Source organism: Myxocyprinus asiaticus, chromosome 26 (assembly GCF_019703515.2).
Source record: "Myxocyprinus asiaticus isolate MX2 ecotype Aquarium Trade chromosome 26, UBuf_Myxa_2, whole genome shotgun sequence".
Classification (NCBI taxonomy): Eukaryota; Metazoa; Chordata; class Actinopteri; order Cypriniformes; family Catostomidae; genus Myxocyprinus; species Myxocyprinus asiaticus.
Genome location: NC_059369.1, coordinates 44,406,710 through 44,427,326, shown reverse-complemented (window position 1 = coordinate 44,427,326; position 20,617 = coordinate 44,406,710). Strand labels below are relative to the sequence as shown.

General features: G+C 39.1%; 1 protein-coding gene across 2 annotated transcripts in view; it reads right to left on the bottom strand.

Annotated features, from left to right (window-relative positions):
• Window positions 1-20,148, bottom strand: part of LOC127416892 (inosine-5'-monophosphate dehydrogenase 1a-like) — a 41,931-nt gene extending 21,783 nt beyond the window's left edge. For both annotated transcript variants that reach the window (XM_051656482.1, XM_051656481.1), the window contains exons 1-10: window positions 19,462-20,148; window positions 12,144-12,242; window positions 8,878-8,926; window positions 5,459-5,560; window positions 5,302-5,376; window positions 4,276-4,482; window positions 4,033-4,120; window positions 3,721-3,920; window positions 878-968; window positions 672-767 (exon numbers count right to left, since the gene is read on the bottom strand). In XM_051656482.1, coding sequence (XP_051512442.1) covers window positions 672-767; window positions 878-968; window positions 3,721-3,920; window positions 4,033-4,120; window positions 4,276-4,482; window positions 5,302-5,376; window positions 5,459-5,560; window positions 8,878-8,926; window positions 12,144-12,242; window positions 19,462-19,727 — 1,273 coding nt within the window. In that variant the 5' untranslated portion in view covers window positions 19,728-20,148. The remainder of the gene's footprint in view (window positions 1-671; window positions 768-877; window positions 969-3,720; window positions 3,921-4,032; window positions 4,121-4,275; window positions 4,483-5,301; window positions 5,377-5,458; window positions 5,561-8,877; window positions 8,927-12,143; window positions 12,243-19,461) is intronic.
• Window positions 20,149-20,617: the final 469 nt, after the last annotated feature.

Below are 20,617 nucleotides of genomic sequence, written 5' to 3'. Positions count from 1 at the left end.
TAACAGAATTAATCGAATTATGTGGCGGAAATGATGCTGATGGAAATGACATTTTTTTAATTTTCAAATAAAATGGTTGAAGGCTAATTTCCTGGCTAACATTTTATGTATCCTAATTGCACATGATTAAAAAAATATTTTCACTCTTTTTGCATAATTTAACAGCTTGACTGAAAATGACGGCCAATAAAAATATTCTGCTCACAAGTGATATTTACCTCGAATTTTATTCAAACATCACATTGTTTGGTGTGGTGGAAAGGACGCCACAAGTGTGGGACAGTTGTAATTTTGGAGAAATTGATAGAAATCATTTTCACACAAATATTAAAATGGTTTATGTTTATTTCTCTCTTTGTTTAGATGATCACAGTTTTAGACATGTAATAATTTGTACAATTTCTTTTAAGAAACTATTTAAGACATTATTTAGTCTTTATACATACACTTTTTTCTTTTAAGGAAGTCCCCAAAAGGATGGAGTTTATTTATTGTTTTTTATAATTATTATAACATTTATATAAATATTATAATAGTATATATTTATAAATGTTATAAATACAAATATTAGACATATTACAATATGTTTTTGCATTAATTTATTTGCTTGAATTTTGGTGCATTTGTTAACTTTTTGCTGTAATATTGTCCACAAACGTGCACACACACACCTTCCTGTGTGATGCAGGTGGATCCACAGCCCATGCCCACTCTTATAGCATCAACACCTGCATCTATAAGATTCTTTGCCTGAGCAGCAGTCACCACTGGAGAAGAGAGAATAAAACAGCGAGAATAGACTGTGTTCCTTGATTGGACTTGAGAAGGGAAGCTATTTTCAGCATATCAAACACCACAAAGGGCAAAAGAGTCTCACCGTTTCCTCCCACCACTTGTAGTTCTGGGTATTTCTGTTTGATGTAGTTGATCATACTGATATGAAACACAGAGTTCCCCTGAGAAGAGTCCTGAGACAGAGAGCAACGTCAAAAACATCACACATCAGCCGTCCTTACTCTTGGAGGGTTAAAAGCGAATGATCAAAGATTTTCAAGTAGCTTCAAGCTGCTGTATAAAGTCGAGGTGCTTAGGACTTTCAGAAATCCTAATTATGATGTCATGAACACTCAAGTGATTTGGGTTGGGATATAAATGGAGGGTTTGAGCAATTTCATATTTCATTCTGTATTTCACACTCTAGTTTAGCGTTTCTTGCTACCACAGAGAATGATACGGAATACGATGCAACGGTGCTACGGTGTTCATGTCTCTTAAAGATACCAATCCTGCCTTAAAACACCTGCCGGACTTGATTAGCTGGTTCAGGTCTGTTTGATTACCAAAACAGTGAGGACACCCCCTAATAATCACTGGGTTTGGCTATTTCAACTACACCCAATATGTTGTCAGTTTAATGGGGGTAGCCTTTCTGTTCCAGAACGACAATGCCCCAAAGGTCCAAGAAACGATTTCCTGAGACTGTTGTGGATGAACTTGACTGGTTTGCACAAAGCTCAGAACTGAACCCAACTGAACACCTTAGAGATGAATCAGGATGCTGACTTCGAGTGAGACTCCATTGCCTAACATCACTGCCTTATAGGTAAAGGAATTGTAAGGAATTTATTCACTGGATAAATAGACCCAGCAGATAAGACTCTTAAGGTACAATAGCACTGTGTGTTACGGTGTAGATTCAAAAGAAGCCACTCATAAGAGTCTTTTATTCGGGAATCGGCTACACTGGTCACCATGTATGTTTCAAGCTGTAGATTCAAAAGAACCAACTCATAAGAGTCATTCGTTTAGGAATCGGACTACATTGGTCGCCATGTATGTTTCAAGCTGTAGATTCAAAAGAACCAACTCATAAGAGTCATTCGTTTAGGAATCGGACTACATTGGTCGCCATGTATGTTTCAAGCTGTAGATTCAAAAGAACCAACTCATAAGAGTCATTCGTTTAGGAATCCGACTACACTGGTCGCCATGTATGTTTCAAGCTGTAGATTCAAAAGAACCAACTCATAAGAGTCATTCATTTAGGAATCCGACTACACTGGTCGCCATGTATGTTTCAAGCTGTAGATTCAAAAGAACCAACTCATAAGAGTCATTCGTTTAGGAATCCGACTACACTGGTCGCCATGTATGTTTCAAGCTGTAGATTCAAAAGAACCAACTCATAAGAGTCATTCATTTAGGAATCCGACTACACTGGTCACCATGTATGTTTCAAGCTGTAGATTCAAAAGAACCAACTCATAAGAGTCATTCGTTTAGGAATCGGACTACATTGGTCGCCATGTATGTTTCAAGCTGTAGATTCAAAAGAAGCAACTCATAAGAGTCATTCGTTTAGGAATCCGACTACACTGGTCGCCATGTATGTTTCAAGCTGTAGATTCAAAAGAACCAACTCATAAGAGTCATTCGTTTAGGATTCGGACTACACTGGTCGCCATGTATGTTTCAAGCTGTAGATTCAAAAGAACCAACTCATAAGAGTCATTCGTTTAGGATTCGGACTACACTGGTCGCCATGTATGTTTCAAGCTGTAGATTCAAAAGAACCAACTCATAAGAGTCATTCGTTTAGGAATCCGACTACACTGGTCGCCATGTATGTTTCAAGCTGTAGATTCAAAAGAACCAACTCATAAGAGTCATTCGTTTAGGAATCGGACTACACTGGTCGCCATGTATGTTTCAAGCTGTAGATTCAAAAGAACCAACTCATAAGAGTCATTCGTTTAGGAATCGGACTACATTGGTCGCCATGTATGTTTCAAGCTGTAGATTCAAAAGAACCAACTCATAAGAGTCATTCGTTTAGGAATCCGAATACACTGGTCGCCATGTATGTTTCAAGCTGTAGATTCAAAAGAACCGGCTCATAAGAGTCATTCGTTTAGGATTCGGACTACACTGGTCGCCATGTATGTTTCAAGCTGTAGATTCAAAAGAACCGGCTCATAAGAGTCATTTGTTTAGGATTCGGACTACACTGGTCGCCATGTTTGTTTCAAGCTGTAGATTCAAAAGAACCGGCTCATAAGAGTCATTTGTTTAGGATTCAGACTACACTGGTCGCCATGTATGTTTCAAGCTGTAGATTCAAAAGAACCAACTCATAAGAGTCATTCGTTTAGGATTCGGACTACACTGGTCGCCATGTATGTTTCAAGCTGTAGATTCAAAAGAACCAACTCATAAGAGTCATTTGTTTAGGATTCAGACTACACTGGTCGCCATGTATGTTTCAAGCTGTAGATTCAAAAGAACCAACTCATAAGAGTCATTCGTTTAGGATTCGGACTACACTGGTCGCCATGTATGTTTCAAGCTGTAGATTCAAAAGAACCAACACATAAGAGTCATTCGTTTAGGAATCGGACTACACTGGTTGCACTTTATGTTTCAAGCTATAGAAAGCTGAACCAGAAGTGTGGAAGAGAGGACAAACACTAATTGATGCCAATAGTTTAAAAATGTAATGCTCAACGACTATATATGGGTGTGGTGTTTGGGCGAACACATGCTTTTGGCCATGTACTGTACACTGTGTACACTCAGCACTCCAGGTTCACTTTATTTTCACATTTGCATAATTTCAAATATTTTCAAATAACAATGACCGAGATCTACTCTAAGCTCTAAGGTCTCTACGAGCAAGACTGAGCACCCCTGAAAAGTTACCCTATTCCATTAAGGACCCACCAGAACAATCACGTCCACTCCTGCCTGCATGAGCAGATTTAGCCGGTACTTATCGTCCTCTTGGGTACCGATCGCAGCACCACACAGCAGTTGTTTGCGAGAGTCTTTGGAGGCTAGAGGATAGTCTCGGTTCTTCTTCAAATCAGTACGAGCTATTATAGCAACAAGCTCGTCACTGTCATTCACGATAGGCAGTTTACCTGAGATACAACAGGAGCAAAAGAGAAATATAAATATGGTCAGCTAAGACATGTCAGCTTTTACTAAACATCACAGCAGTGAAATAGACAGGACTGAAAGTAATGGTCGCACCTTTTTTACCGCGCTGCAGAATGTCATTTGCTTCCTTTAACGTAACACCTGCTGGGGCCACCACTAAATCTTCTCTTTTTGTCATTGCCTGGAGGATTGAAAGACTAATCTCTAAATTATTTTTATATTATTATCATTCAGTACTACTATGACTATTTAAAGACACCACAGAATCAAACTTGACCCAATTTATTTTCTTAATATTTTCTTAATGATCTCATTGCAAAGTTACATATCACAAACCTCCTCCAGTGGCCGATCGTAATCTTTCTCTGAAAGGAAGTCGATGTCTCGTGACGTAACGATGCCCACCAGCTTGCTGCCCATCTTGCCAGTTTCGGTAATGGGGATGCCGGAGAAACCGTGCCGTACCTTCGCTTCAAACACATCGCCGACCGTGTGCCGCGGACTCATCACTACAGGATCTGTGATGAAGCCCTGCTCGAATTTCTGCCAGTATTACACAAACACAGAACATACAACAGTACGACTCATTAAATTATTGTTATAATTAAATCTTTACTTGTTACATTATGATTCTACTATTTTAATAACTTTAATAATTATGATTTCACATTATATAACATTATAATTTATACTACATTATCATTTTTAGAATAAATATATACTAATACATTTTTATTAGTAAAATAAATACTAATAAATAAATGATCAAATAATTGATATAATTAAATCTTTACTTGTAACATTATGATTTTACTACTTGAATAGCTTGAATAATTATGATTTCACATTATATTACATTATAATTTATAATTTATTATAGTTATACTATAATTTATAATTTTTATATTTATATATTATTATATATATAATTATATTTATAGAATATATACACAGTATAACAATTTTTTGTATTAGTATAATAAATACTAATAAATTATTAAATCATTATAATTAAATCTTTACTTGTTACATTATGATTTTACTACTTTAATAAAATTAATAATTATGATACTACATTATTTTTACACTTAATTATACTACATTTTAGGTATACTATAATTGATACCACAATAGAGTTTATAGAATAAATTCATACTAATACATTGTAATTAGCATAATAAATACAATTAAATAAATGATTTATATATAATAATAATTTATTATATAGATATAATTAATTTAACTTAGGATTAATTTATTCCTAATATCATTATATTAAAGTTAAACTTTAAAATGTACATTATTAAGGGTCTATATTAAATACTATATTATATTAAATTAAATGGCGATCAGGTGACTAACCTTGACTTTCCGAACTTCGTTGGCCTGGAACTCGGGTGTGCAGTTATGATGAATGAGTCCAATTCCGCCCATGAGCTACAGGAGAAACCAGTTATCCGAATTGTGTTGCTGTGTTTGTACATGCATGTGTGGATTTGTGTGAGCGTGTTTTACTTACAGCCATAGCGATAGCCATGGACGATTCGGTGACCGTATCCATGGGAGATGAAATGAGCGGTGTCTTTAGGGTTATCTTCCGGGTCAGTGCAGAGGTCAAATCCTGTGACATCATAATGCATGACCATCATACACTCAAGGGCACAAATTGTCTGTGTAAATGAGATGTTCCGCTGAGCTTTGTGAACTGCAGGGGGCCTTAAAGTGATAGTTATCCAAAAATGTAAATTCTGTCATTTACTCACCCATATGTTGTTCCAAACCCATATGACTTTCTTTCTACAGTGGGACACAAAATGAAGCTGGCCTGCTCCTCATATGAAACTTTAGAAGACTTGGAATATAGCACACCATTTGTATGGAATACTTTTATAAAAGCGCACAACAAAGTTAAAGGCACCCTTGAAGGAAAATGTGCTTTCTTCTGCTCATTAAGTGCATCAAGATTTTAATAAAATAATTTTATTGAGCAACATAAGTTGCATGAAAATAAATCATAATGGAAGGTTGTTTTGATTAAAACTGTTTTTTAAATAAAAGGTGGTGAGGGGGTCTTTTACCCCCAGAGTTTGTGTTATAGTGACATTGTGTAAATTTAGGGGGCGGGGCAATAATCACAGGGCAAAATTAGTCAAATTATGCAAATGCTTTTGAGACTGCAAGATGCTTTTTTGAGTAATACTGAAGATAATACTTATTCAAAATAACCACTTCAGACCATCTATTCAAATCTGAGCAACAGATTTCAGAAGAACCTTCAGCCTCTGCAATAAGGGGGATTTTTACCCCAATAACTACCCTTTCGCTTATTGGACAGTTATTAACAAACCTGAAAATAACAAATACCCTAACAATCTTTGATTCCCAGACTGTTATGGGAATGTAGGTACTATAAGGTACAGTTTTGGCTTTCCAGTTGTCTTTATTGAAATAGAACGTTTGTTTTAGGTTGTACACTATGGTTCCCCTAACATTCCTTTAACGTTCACTTCATTTCCAGACCCTTCTGCAACCAACTGCAACATCTACAGTATAAACAGACAAGCCATCAAAAGTTTAATTTTTTTTTTTTTTATAATGAATTAAAATTATTATCTAATACAGGGGTGCTCAAACTGGGGTCCGTGTACCCCATGGGCCACAAAGGGGTGTTTGGGGGGCCATGAAAAATTGGCAAAAAAAAAAAACAAAAACAAAAAAAAAATAAATGTTGCAAATATGTTTTGGATTTAATACAATGCCAATTATTAGATTTATTTATAATATCACAGTTACTATTTTTCTCACAGTGAAATGGGTCTTTTTATACATGAACATTTCTAGCTGCCTTTTATATTTTAGGAAGGGGGTCCCGGCAAGCGGATCGTTATATTTGGGGGTCCTTTGTATCAAAAAGTTTGAAAACCCCTGATATAATCATTAAAACCATCCACAGCACATTTCTAGAAGACCGTTTCTGCAAGGTTCTGGGAAGGTGAGTTTATGGTTGAACAAATAAAACCTAAAAATAACAATTAGAGAACGTTCTGTAAAAGTTCTCTTTAGATTGCCCCATAAAAACTCCTAGTTTATGGTCTTAAAAAAATATAACCTAAAGAGAACGTTTCTGGAAGGTTTGTAATTGGTTCCCAAAAAAAAAATAACCAAACGGGAATCATATGCTAACGATAGGGGAACTTTCAGTGTTTGCTGTGCAGGCCTTTAGTCTCAAAATAAATACAGCTGTTGAGGAAAGTGCTGTGGTAGTTTTTGTTGCCATTTAGTGTTTAAGTGCCTTTTACCTCGGGGGGCTTTAACCCTGTTGTACCCTTGCTTTTATGCTACTACTTTTTGTGCTTTTTGGGAGTTTGACTGAATCACCATGCACTTTTGTTGTGTGGAAAAGAGCTTGTGGACATTCTGAAAAAAAAAAAAATCTCATTATGTGTTCCTAGGAAGAAAAAAAAATCATACAGGTTTCGACCGACATATGGGTGAGTTCTTGATGATACAATTTTCATTTTTGAGTGAACTATCCCTTTAACAAGCTCACCATTTACAGCACGCCAACGCTGAGATGTGTCAACTGCTTTTGTCAAATTATAGGCACTGTCTTTTTTTTATTATTTTTTTTTTAACCCCTTTTCTCCCCAATTTGGAATGCCCAATTCCCACTACTTAGTAGGTCCTCGTGGTGGCGCGGTTACTCACCTCAATCCAGGTGGCGGAGGACAAGTCTCAGTTGCCTCCACTTCTGATCACGTGACTCGTTATGCATGACACCGCGGAGACTCACAGCATGTGGAGGCTCATGCTAGTCTCCGTGATCCACGCACAACTCACCACACGCCCCATTGAGAGCGAGAACCACTAATCACAACCACGAGGAGGTTACCCCATGTGACTCTACCCTCCCTAGCAACCGGGCCAATTTGGTTGCTTAGGAGACCTGGCTGGCGTCACTCAGCACACCCTGGATTCGAACTCACAACTCCAGGGGTGGTAGTCAAGGCACTGTCTTTAGGGCTGCACAATTAATCGAAAAAATAAGATTGCAATTAACAAATCGTGAAAAGTGTCAATTACAGCGTTCCATTTAGCCTGTTGAATTAAAAGTTAGTATTTACATTTTTTTTTGCAGACATGTTCGTTGAGGACATAAGCCTATCAGTAATGGTGCAATGAAACTAGAATGCTCCCATTATATTATCATGCTTACATTAAAAAATATGAACAGTACATTTTATTAATCGAATAAATAATTGAGATTACAATATCAAGGGAAATAATCGACAATTAAGATTTTATAATTGTGTAGCCCTACTCTCGTCTTATTTTTCTTCTCTCTTACACCTGTGTCCCATTATTAAACGTTCATTAACGCTCAGCTTAATCTCTGAAGTGCTAAAAGAACACACAAACAGCGCTGTGTTGTCTTCTTTACGTCTACATTAGCAGGATACTAATCTAACTGCCCTACTGGGAAAGACACTTTTAAAATACAAAAGGACACAACATACAAACACCCATCAACAAAACACATATACCTCACAGAGATGCAAACACACCTATAAATAATGCCATAAACCAATCTTATAAGAAATCTGTTTTTCAACTAGCAAAAATAGTCATATGCTTAAAATGCATCCCAGGAAAGTGCTTTTTTGGTGCGTCTTTGTGTTTAAAGTTTTGGTTGCGGGGGGGGGGGACTGGTATTCGTGTCGTCTCCTGGTCTCTCTCACATACACACACACCTGAGCTTTACTGCCTGTGACAACATGCCCAGATCACCTGAGAACATATGGATGCTAACACAGACGGTCCAGAGTCAACTCTTCGATCTAAGCAATGGTAACTCATTATAATCTCTCCCACTACACAAGTGCAATTGAAATCTGTATCAGCTTGTCTTGTTCAACTCTACTGAACGTTAGTACTCACCACCTCATCAGATGTGAAGTCAATGAAGCCAGGCAGTATCAGGAAATCACTGACGAAGGAAGGACAGATGGCAGAGTTAAGCAACAATGACCATTATATAAACAGTTTATAAATCAGAACATTATCAAAATTACAGAGCACTCGCACACACACACACAAAGATCTCTATGAAAAACAAACAAGAGATTAAGCAACTTCAGTGTTGAACACACTCGTCAACAAGCATAAAACCACCTTTGTTTTTTTAAATATCAGAATGGTATGATTTGAATGACTTTTGGTTGTGTAGTCCGAATCCCGAACAAGTATCTCATATAAACCGGTACTTCTGAATTTCTAACTCGACCTGTGGTTGCCGAGCGAAGGACCCTTAAAGAGGCAGTTCTTTTGAATCTATGGCACAAAATACACACTGTACGCACTATACACTATGCACTTACAATATATAATAAGCTTTCAGCCGTATAGTGTATGAATTTGTGAATTTATGAATGAAAGATTGGTACCGTCCCAAATGGAACACTTAAAGGGATAGTTCACCCAAAAATGAAAATTCTCTCTTCATTTTCTCACCCTCATGCCATCCCAGATGTGTATGACTTTCTTTCTTCTGTTGAACACAAATGAAGATTTTTAGAAGAATATTTCAGCTCTGTTGGTCTTCACAGTGCAAGTGAATGGTGACCAGAACTTTGAAGCTCAAAAAGCACATAAAGGCAGCATAAAAGTAATCCATACGACTGCAGTGGTTTAATCCATGTCTTCTAAAGTGATCCAGTCGGTTTTGTGTGAGAATAGACCAAAATATAACTCCCTTTTCATTATAAATCATGACATCAGCAGTCTCTTTGGTGATCATGATTTCAAGTTCGATTACACTTCCTAGTGCCATCTAGCACTCTGCACATGCATCAAGCACTAGAAAGTGTGATCGAGCTTGAAATCGCAAGTTGTACAGTTAGAAAAGAGTAATTTTTTGGTCTCTTCTCATCCAAAACCAACAGTATCACTTCATAAGACATTGATTAAACTACTGGAGTCGTATGGATTACTTTTATGCTGCCTTTATGTGCTTTTTGGAGCTTCAAAGGTATGATCATCATTCACTTGCATTTATAAACCTACAGAGCTGAATTTGTGTTCTGCTGAAGAAAGACAATAATGCACATCTGGGATGGCATGAGGGTGAGTAAATGATGAGAGGATTTTCCATTTCGGGTGAACTATCCCTTTAACCCTTTCAACACGGAAGCATTCGCCATTTAACAGCAGATGGAAGTGACGTTTCAAATGCATGCGATTACCGCCAGCTTTAGGTGTCAGTTCAACATTTAAATAACATCCATATTCACACAGCGTGGGGAGATGGTAAAGCATTCAACTCACATTTGTAAGGTGCTGTGTTCACTGAAGTTTCACTAGTTGCCACATTCTCCATTATTTACAATAGTATTGTCAACGCAGCCAGGTAACTCCGCCCCTTACGCTACGTATGGCAAGCTGTGAGCACTGAGTGCACGAAGTGTCCAACATTCCACACTCTGTTTTGATGGTTGAAGAAGTGCTTCATCCACATACTCATAGTACACTTCTTTTTTGTTGCATTTTCAGTGTAAACAAACTACTTGCACTACTTACACTTCAAAATGGCATAGAATAGTGCAGAAGCGTGCAGTTTGGGTCGTCCCTAGAAAGCGCGACTAGTGTGGTCCGATTCCCGAACAAATGACTCTTATGAACTGGTTCTTTTGGATCTATAGCGCATAACTCACAATCCGAGTTTTTTTTGTTTTGTTTTTTTTCTCCCCTTTTTCTCCCCAATTTGGAATGCTCAATTCCCAATGCGCTCTAAGTCTTCGTGGTGGCGTAGTGACTCGCCTCAATCCGGGTGGCGGAGGATGAATCTCAGTTGCCTCCGCGTCTGAGAACGTCAATCCTCGCATCTTATCACGTGACTTGTTGAGTGTGTTACCGCGGAGACATAGCACGTGTGGAGGCCCACGCCATTCTCCGCGGCATCCACACACAACTCACCACGTGCCCCACCGAGAGCGAGAACCACATTATGGCGACCACGAGGAGGTTACCCCATGTGACTCTACCCTCCCTAGCAACCGGGCCAATTTGGTTGCTTGGGAGACCTGGCTGGAGTCACTCAGCACACCCTGGGATTCTAACTCGCGAACTCCAGGGGTGGTAGTCAGCGTGTTTACTCACTTTTTTTACTTTTATTTTGATGCAGTGCAATGAATATGAACATCCACATACAATGCATGCATGTATGTGTTTACGTCTCTGGTCTCGTCAAGAGGAGTTACATAAGCTACTTAGGTCTGTGGTGTTCAGAGACGTCCTGGTAATGTTCTTAACTGTGTCACCAATGTCATCGCGCACACACATGCAGCCTCTTTCTAATGCAGCATTAGCGTGACATGGGTATGCTAAACCAGAAAGACAATTCAACATGAAAGCAACATTAACCTGTTTACTTTCTGGTCTTATTGTGCGCAACTCATTAGTGCTTTTTATTTCAAGCCTTTAAAATCCTTCATTAAATTTAATAACTTGCTCTGTTTCAAGTCCCCTTATTTTTCCAACTCCTCCCCTTCAAACACATGTAGTCTAACACTCATAAAACCTCCATTAGACCAGATGAAACACTTCAGCCAGCATGATAAAAATAGACAGAGACCACTGCAAGGTAACAAGAGTGTCCAGCAGGGAAAGCTTAAACACACTCGTATTCACATTTGCATATGCAGAATGTTGCTAATATGTATACTGTAATGCTGCACAACATCTAAATAAAATCTTTAGAAGATTATTGTGCATTAAAACACTATAAAGGCTTGTCCAGTTCTATTTGATATTAGAATGTACAGTGAGCATGCTATGACATCTGGATTGTGTATAAGAGAGGAAAACAGACATACAGCAGAAGACACAGGCACTCTAGCTTTTGCATTGTCCCATAAACATGCGCTGCATGTGCTGGGACTGAGCGCTTGAGCTCCCCGTTGCTATGGAGAGGCACAGAGGGTTGCCATGGAGCTGAGAGCCATCTCATTGACAGATGTCCAGAAAGATGCCTACCTAGTCAAGTGTGTGGTTGTTTCAGGGTGAAAGTGCACATGACTGGACCTGCTTTGAAATGACAATGTCCATTTGGTCCATTTGATGTATGACGGTGAATCTACATGTCTAATTAACAAGGCAGGAGTCCAGAAAGGCGCTCTGTGCGCATGATTGCAATTTTTCAGACTTACTTGTATGTAAGACCATCTCCAATGGCAAAGAGCTGTTGGGCGGTGAGTCCATCCTCTGGAACATAACCAGTTCCCCCGCTGATCAGGTAATCAGCCATGCTGCCACCATCCAAACATGGAAAGACAGAGAGACCATGATAAGTTGTGTTGTCACTTTAAATATAAGCGCTTTCCTATAGTTAAAAATTGGTTGCAACTGTGTCCTTTTTTTTTGCAAGGCCAAACCATACACAAAACATATGCAGAAGTATTGCACGTGTTAAACACATAAAACAAAGTTAACACTTAAAAAAGAAGGCTGAATTTTGAAATTGAACATGCATGTGATACTTCATCTAAAACAGCATTTTGCTCATTCTTTCATAATTATTATATTTATTATTATTATTATTTTATACCTCAACTTAGTTAAATGTATATGCAATTAATTAATTATATTAATTAATAGAACGTTTGTATTAGGTTGTCAATAATGGTTCCTGCAACATCCCCCTAACGATTCTGGGAACCTTTCTACAACCATAATGCAACATTACATCCATAATCAATCTATAAGCATATACAGTATACATAAATAAAAAGTAGCCATATAATACACAGCTCACAAATCAAAGTTAAAAGAAAAATACTGGTAATTTAACTAGATAAATGCCAAATATACTGTAAGTGTGTGTGTGTGTGTGTGTGTGTGTGTGTGTGTAGAGAGAGAGAGAGAGAACAAAATAGTGTGCAAAATAGAGTGCAACTATTTTGCATTTATTATCATCAACCCAAACAATCCAAACAACATGCAGTTTATAACCACGTCAGATGGAAAACACAAACATGCATCTACTTACAGAGTTACTTTCTCTTTCGCTATAATGAACACACTTCTGCTGAGGATCCACTCTGATGTAAATAATCTCACATGATGACAGTGATATTAAAGTGCATTAAAGATAGCTCGTGCAGTCCAGTAGTGCTCTGTGATGTGGATGATGATGCTCTGGGTGGATGAACGGTCTCATCCGTCTGTCCGGAGACTGTCAACCGTGTGGAGTCACATGACAACCAGTTCAGGTGTGGAAAGGGAAGCGGATAGCTTGATTTGAACACTCCCATAACCATGTTTTGAGAGCCATTATAGTGAATTAGTTCATTCATTAAACCAGTGTACACTTATCAATAGAGAACCCCATTCCAAACATCATATGTGGAAACTCTCATTTATTTAAAGAAACAGTGACAACACTGTTTTCCCTTAAGTAAAAATGCTGAAGTTATGCCTTTCACAATTTCAGTCAATTGAAAGACTGACAAAACATCAAAATATGTCATGCATTAGGGGTCTCTGGTGACATCTGATGGAAAAAAATAAATAAAAATGGCATGAAATGACAAGTATGGCCAGTAGGTGGCATCAGTGCTTCATGCGTTGGCTAATCTCTATAAGCCAATGTTGTAAAAAAACGTCATTTCTGGATAGTATCACAAGTTATGCACTGGATTTATGTTTAGACATTATAAAAGTCATCATTTGTAAAACTGTAGCGTTTTTTTTTGTTGTTTTTTTTTTAACCATTTGTGTTAAAGTGTGAGACTTTTAACGATGGCACAATTTTCATACAGTCAAATCTGACCATGGTGTACAGCTCCCACACTTAAGTGTAAACTTTCTCACATAGCCCTTTTCCATCGAAATGGTGATGGTTCACGTGCCAAGCCTGTGCTTTGCTGGTTCACGGCCGGGGCAATCTGGAGCCTTTCGTAAGCTAGCCGCGCTTTTCCATTGACTTCAGAACCAAATGGTGACTTAATGGGTTACACGACTACTTAACCTGCCCATAAACAAACAGGGCATGTCACAACAGTGTTTCTGTACAGCTGTTTCTCTTGTTTTTGAGGACATATTTAAATATACAGAGTAATGCAATTCAGCGTTATTACATTGCTTAACAAGACTGTCAGAGACGACATCTACGCTAAAGACGACAGGCAATGTAATTACATTATTTTGTATGAACTATGGCTTAACTTGCTAAATTCTGTTAACTGGAACAGTGGAACTGCAAAGCGTGCTCATACCACTTTCATGTGACGACAGGAACACGTTCACCTTACACACCCACCGCATGTGAGTACAGAGGCTAAAACCACGAGATATGAACCATGCAGGCTCTGGTGTGCAATCCGATGTCCATACAACCGTTTGACAATAAGTGTACTGGAATAAGTGGCTGCAGCGATTTGAAAATTTAATTGTTGCAATGAACATTACTAGCCATGCAAGACAGAAAGCAATAGCATATAATATAATGTTTACATTTTGATTGAGAATCCATAAGTTTACTTAACAGATAGGCATGATCTTCCGAAGTAAGAGTAGCTGGTCAAAAATGCCTTTACTGAATAAGAGGACAACAGTGTAAGAAAAGCTAACATAGTTGACATATATAATAACTTCCTGAGATCAGCAGCAGAGGACACTGGCAACACGGTGTTCATCTCGAGCGTGACTGGCTGAATTTAGTGTCCCGGTTAGATAGTAGGCTGGTCGGTGTCCAAGTCCAAAACATTGTTGTTCCATCCACTGTTGCTTTTGTTTAGGTCCTTTTTATGGTCCCTGCGCTCCCTTTATTGTTTTTTAAATGTGTTTATTATTTGGTCAGTTGTCTGATTCAGTTTTGTGAGTTTTATTTATTGTTTCTATAGAGTGAAGAAGTACTCTTTACTGCAGACGGTAGCTACTTTTGTTGTTTGTGAAAAAATTGTGGATGAAACATTACTCCATCGTGATCGGTTCCTGCGTGGAGACCATCAAGCTTTTGGGGCTGGTGTCGAACCAGGTTTTCGGCCCCGGAACAGCCTTTTCTGCGACGGAAACAGGCGGAACAGTTCAAGAATTCGCACTGGCCCAGGAACCCTTGACTTTGATATGAACTTGAAGTGTATGTGTGTGTCTCTGTGTATGTTTGTGTGTGTGTGTTCTGCATTGTGGCTTATTGACTTTTATTTGACCAAATAAAAAAAGCTCTTTATAGACTCACCCATACATTTCTTTGTGTGTGTGTGTGTGTGTGTGTGTGTGTGTGTGTGAGTGTGTGTGAGTGTGTGTGTGTGTGTGGGTGTGTGTGTGGTTGTGTGGGTGTGAGTGTGTGTGTGTGTGTGTGCGCGAGTGTGCGTGTGTGTGTGTGAGTGTGTGTGTGTGTGTGTGTGTGTGTGTGTGTGTGTGTGTGTGTGAGTGTGTGTGGGGTGTGCGTGTGTGTGTGTGCGCGTGTGAATGTGTTTGTGTGTGTGTGTATGTGTGGGTGGGTGTGAGTGTGTTTGTGTGTGCACGTGTGGAAGTGTGCAGGTGTGCGTGTGTGTGAGTGTGTGTGTGGGTGTGTGTGTGTGTGTGTGTGTGTTTGTGTGGGTGTGTGTGTGTGAGTGTGTGTCAGTGTGTGTGTGTGGGGGGTATGTGTGTGTGTGTGTGTGTGTGTGTGTGTGTGTGTTTGTGTGGGTGTGTGTGTGTGTGTGCGTGGGTGTGTGTGTGTGGTTGTGTGTGTGTGAGTGTGTGTGTGTGTGTGCGCGTGTGAGAGTGTGAGTGTGTGTGTGTGTGTGTATGTGTGTGTGTGTGTGTGTGTGTGTGTGTGTGTGTGTGTGTGCACGTGTGCGAGTGTGCAGGTGTGCACGTGTGCGAGTGTGCGTGTGTGTGTGTGTTCGTGTGGGTGTGTGTGTGTGTTTGTGTGTATGTGTGTGTGTGTGTGTGAGGGTGTGTATGTGTGTGTGTGTGTGTGTGTGTGAATGTGTTTTTGTGTGGGGTGTGTGTGTGAGTGTGTGTGTGTGTCTGTGTATGTGCATGTTTCACCCCTTCATTTATGTGTGTGTGTGTGTTCTGCATTGTGTCTGATTTATTGAGTTTTATATGACAAAAAAAAAAAAAAAATCTATTGCTGTGTGTTACCCATTCTCACACATTCATTTTCTATGGCAAGTCAAATTTGACCCGAACAGTATGAACTGGAGACTGTTTGATAAAACCACCAACATTCATCGAATCAAGTCCACATTTTTTTGTGTTCAGGTGGCAAGTTCAGGAAAAGCCACTAAGCCTTGTACCACTCATATAAGGAAGCCATTTAAAAAAAAACAACTAATATTCGGGTCAAAAATGACCCATACAGTGATTAAGGGCTTAAGCTCCTGTAATCGATTTTTGGAGAATCATGCTTAAGGGTTGTTCTTACCGAGCGTGTTTTTGTGCCTGTCCGTGCAGTTTTTTAGTTGTTTTTGTAACATGTGCTAGACAGACGTATTCGACCGTATTCGACAGCTTGCCTAACCAACTGACCTGGAAATGTTTGGGAAATCTGATCAAACATGACATCATTTTTATCTAATCTAATATTTTACAGTACATTTTGTCCCTAAGTTGCAATGCATTTACTGTAGTTGCACATACTGTAAGTGAGTCAATGATATTGTTCTGACCATAAAAAGCCTCTGAACATAGAGACAACATTTAACACCTGATAGACTCTAGAGGTTTTGCTGTCATGTAAATCTATTCCTGATGGACGTTTAATCTTGCCCTCTCAACATACACAGACGTGCAGGATTTATACTCTAAATGGCAGATTAAACCTAAAGTGCACTATTAATGTAATCCATCGTTAAATTTCAATACTCCTCTCATCTGTCGAGAGAGAAGACTCTAATAGGAAAGAGATGTAGTGGAAAAACAACTCCCAATAGATTTATTTTGTTTATTTTGTTGGTAAAACCCAGTGTGGTCAGGCTGATTCATAATAAATCATATTTTTGACATGCAAAACCATTTCATTTCATTGCTATTTCAGTTTTCTTGACAAAACATTTTTTATAGTGTAGAACAGATTTCAAATGGTGTACAAAGAAAAATGTGTCAGGTGCTTTGAAGGCAACCCAATTTTGATTTGGTTATGTCATGGCAAATATAGACCTTCTGTAGTTTGTTGGCCTGATGGCCCCAAAAAAATACTTGAGCACTTAAAATGTTATGAAAGTCATTGCATTAGATAAAAATACGGGTTTTAGGCCCACATTCAATTTCAAAACAATAGCATGCTTTTCAAAATGCACGCTTTTCAAGCAAAACATTGTTACGTTTAAAATGATCAAATAATAGATAAAAACATGAATGTCATGGTAACTGGGTGATCCACTTGAAATGACTTTGGGTTAAAAGTTAGTTCTGAGAAAAGGTCTTGTAGGCTATTATTTGGTTGCAGATGCAATGAAATCATTCTCAAGCCACCAAATAATGTTGGTGGGCACTCTTATTATATTCTGTTTTCACTGGTCTTGACTGTTGTTAGACAAAATAAAGGTCAAAATATAGCTGTCCCCGCTTCTTCTTCTCTCACACTCAATCACAACTGTTTTTTTCTTCTTCCCATTATTCCAACTACAGTGACAATTACACATTGTCAGTGTAATGGTGGCCAGCTGACAGATAGCTGTGCAATGTGTGTAAACCTCACTCTCCTGACCTCAAGAGGTGCACTAACGACTGACGCTAGAGGCTGTAGCCTTTAGCCTCCTTGTTGGCGCACCCGCCTCCCATACCGAAGACGCAGGTTCGAGTCCTGTACGGAGCGGGTATAACAGGAGCGTCACAATGGTGCCGTGACCCGGATGGGAGTGAGATTTAGGGGGGTGAGTGTAACAGTGGCCAGCTGATAGATAGCTGTGCAATGTGTATAAACCTCACTCTCCTGACCTCAAGAGGTGCACTAGCGACTGACGCTAGAGGCTGTAGCCTTTAGCCTGCTTGTTGGCGCACCCGCCTCCCATACCGAAGACGCCAGTTCAAGTCCTGTACGGAGCGGGTATAACAGGAGCGTCACAATGGTGCCGTGACCCGGATGGGAGTGAGATTTAAGGGGGTGAGTGTAACAGTGGCCAGCTGATAGATAGCTGTGCAATGTGTATAAACCTCACTCTCCTGATCTCAAGAGGTGCACTAGCGACTGACACTAGAGGCTGTAGCCTTTAGCCTGCTTGTTAGCGCACCCGCCTGCCACACCAGAGACACCGGTTCAAATCCTGTACAGAGCAGGTAGAACAGGAGCGTCACATCAGCAAACAACACAAGTTACAATATAAGACATGAGTCACACTCATAAACAAAAGGGGGCAAAATCAACATGAGGTAATCACAAAAAAGTATAAATAATGAATGTTTCACAATAGATGCACACTTTGCATTTGATATGTTACCATAATATATACCATAGTGATCACATCTCATAATCTGCAGCATACATACTTGCAATAATAGTTTGTATTTGTGTTGTATCGTCTTAGGGATTTTTTTTTGTCACTGTCACCATTAGCTTATTCTGTGATGGTTGTAAGGGTTGTAATAAATGTAATATTAGTCTAATAGTGGGTAGAAAACAGATACATAGACAACTTAATACCAAGTAAACATTTTCCAGATATACTACATTTTAATTATTTATTTTTTAGCTTTAATGCAATGACAAAAAAGCCAATTATTTAATTTTACAAACTAAATGTTGTATTTATTACAACATTATCTCACACAATATAAATAGGTATTTATACATACAAATATATTGTTATTTATTTTTATTTTAAGAAGGGATCCCTCGCAAGGGTATCATAATTTGGTCCTTCCTTGGCATTAAAATGTTTGAAAACCCCTGTTACAGTATTTACAATGAGGTCCAAAAGTCTGAGACCACATTAAAATGCAGGATTCAAAATGTAATTAAAATTAAGAAATAAATAGGAAGTTATAGGATTTTATGTCAAATAAAAATGAAAATAAATAAACTACAAAAATGTTAAAAATACTGTACTATTCTAGTTCACTAATAGAAAAAAGCAACGACATACAAAACACTAAGAAAATCTGAAATTAATATGAAAAATAATATTAATTTTCCGAGTCAGTTTGTCATTCATATTGTTGTGCTGAAGCATTTTCGCAAGTGGTATTAGCAACAGAACATACATGACCTACATTAAAGGGATAGTTCACCTCAAAATAAATATTCTGTCATCATTTACTCATGCCAGTCTAAACCCGTATGACTTTCTTCCGTGGAACACAAAACAAAATATGAGCAAAATATTAGCCTCAGTCACCATTCACTTTCAATGCATCTGTTTTCCATACAAATTTAAGGATAACTGAGGTTAACATGTTCTACAGAAGAAAGAAAGTCATATGGGGTTGGAACAACATGAATATGAGTGAATAATGACAGAATTTCCATTTTTGGGTGAACTGTTCCTTTAAAGTCTTATTCTTCAGAAGTACACTTGCACTACAGTATGTTCTCACCTCTCTGGTTCATACCCCGCCTGTATGCGGGTGGCACTGTAGCGCTGGGCTGCTGTCTCGTGCCCGTGCCCATGCAACGTATTGTGGGTAAACGGCCCCTGAAAGTGGTGGTCCGAGTCTTGTACTGACCCCCGTGGCCTGGTGGGCTCCATGTCCCCCACGATACACCGGTAGTCAATCTGATAGCTGTCTCTGTCCCCCTCTACATAGCGGTCATATCCGTGCCCGTCCATTTCAGCAAAATCCAGCGTGCCGTCCTCCACCATGGCCCTGTTACAGCCCAGCCGACCACCCCAAAATCACCTGACCTGTCTGGATCCCCCCCCACCTCCCACCTGAGACCACCTTAGTCTCTTCTGTCTGCACATACACCAGCAGACCTACTTGATTCAACCACTTACACACACTAAAACCAATATATATATACTAAGAGGTGGATATGGGGATCCTCAGTAAGATTTGTATCCAGTTTGCACTGAGCATCCTATAAACCACATGCTAAAGTTGGGGAGTTGTGCCAATGCAAAGTAGGTGTCCTAGAGCAATACAGACTAAGTTCAGACTAAGATTTTGATGTGCAGTTGGTTGAGGAATCCCCAAAGTAGAATGTCCAAAATGAGACTTGTGAGATCCTTGTTAATAAGATGCAACAAGAACCAGTCACGAGAGACCCTAAAGAGGACTAAACAGTAGTTCACCGAAAGGCAGACTAAGCTCTGTTTCTGATAGTAGCGCGTCACTTTCACAAAGAGGATTGCAGCATTAAGTGTGCCTGTGTGTGTGCTTTAACACTAATGGAGAGATGGCCAGGGGGGCGGGATTTTAGGCTCAAGGCTCCACCTCTTGCCTCCTCAAAGGTATTTCCACTTGCATATGTTGTGCATTGTAAAGTTTGTGTTGCATTTGTACCAATTAAAACATGTTAACAGTTTATATGTGTGTTACCCACATTGGTTTGCATGTACGTGCGTGCACACACCTCTATCACTATGTGTGAGCACAGCTTGGAAACGGCTTTCTCGCAAACAATGTCAAATCCCAGGGTGCATTGATGGAGTGTGCTCAGCCCTGGAGAGGCTTCTGGTTGGAGCAACAGAAACAGCAGAAATGGAGAGAGTCTGCACTTGACCGACTAATTATACACAGACACTGCAAG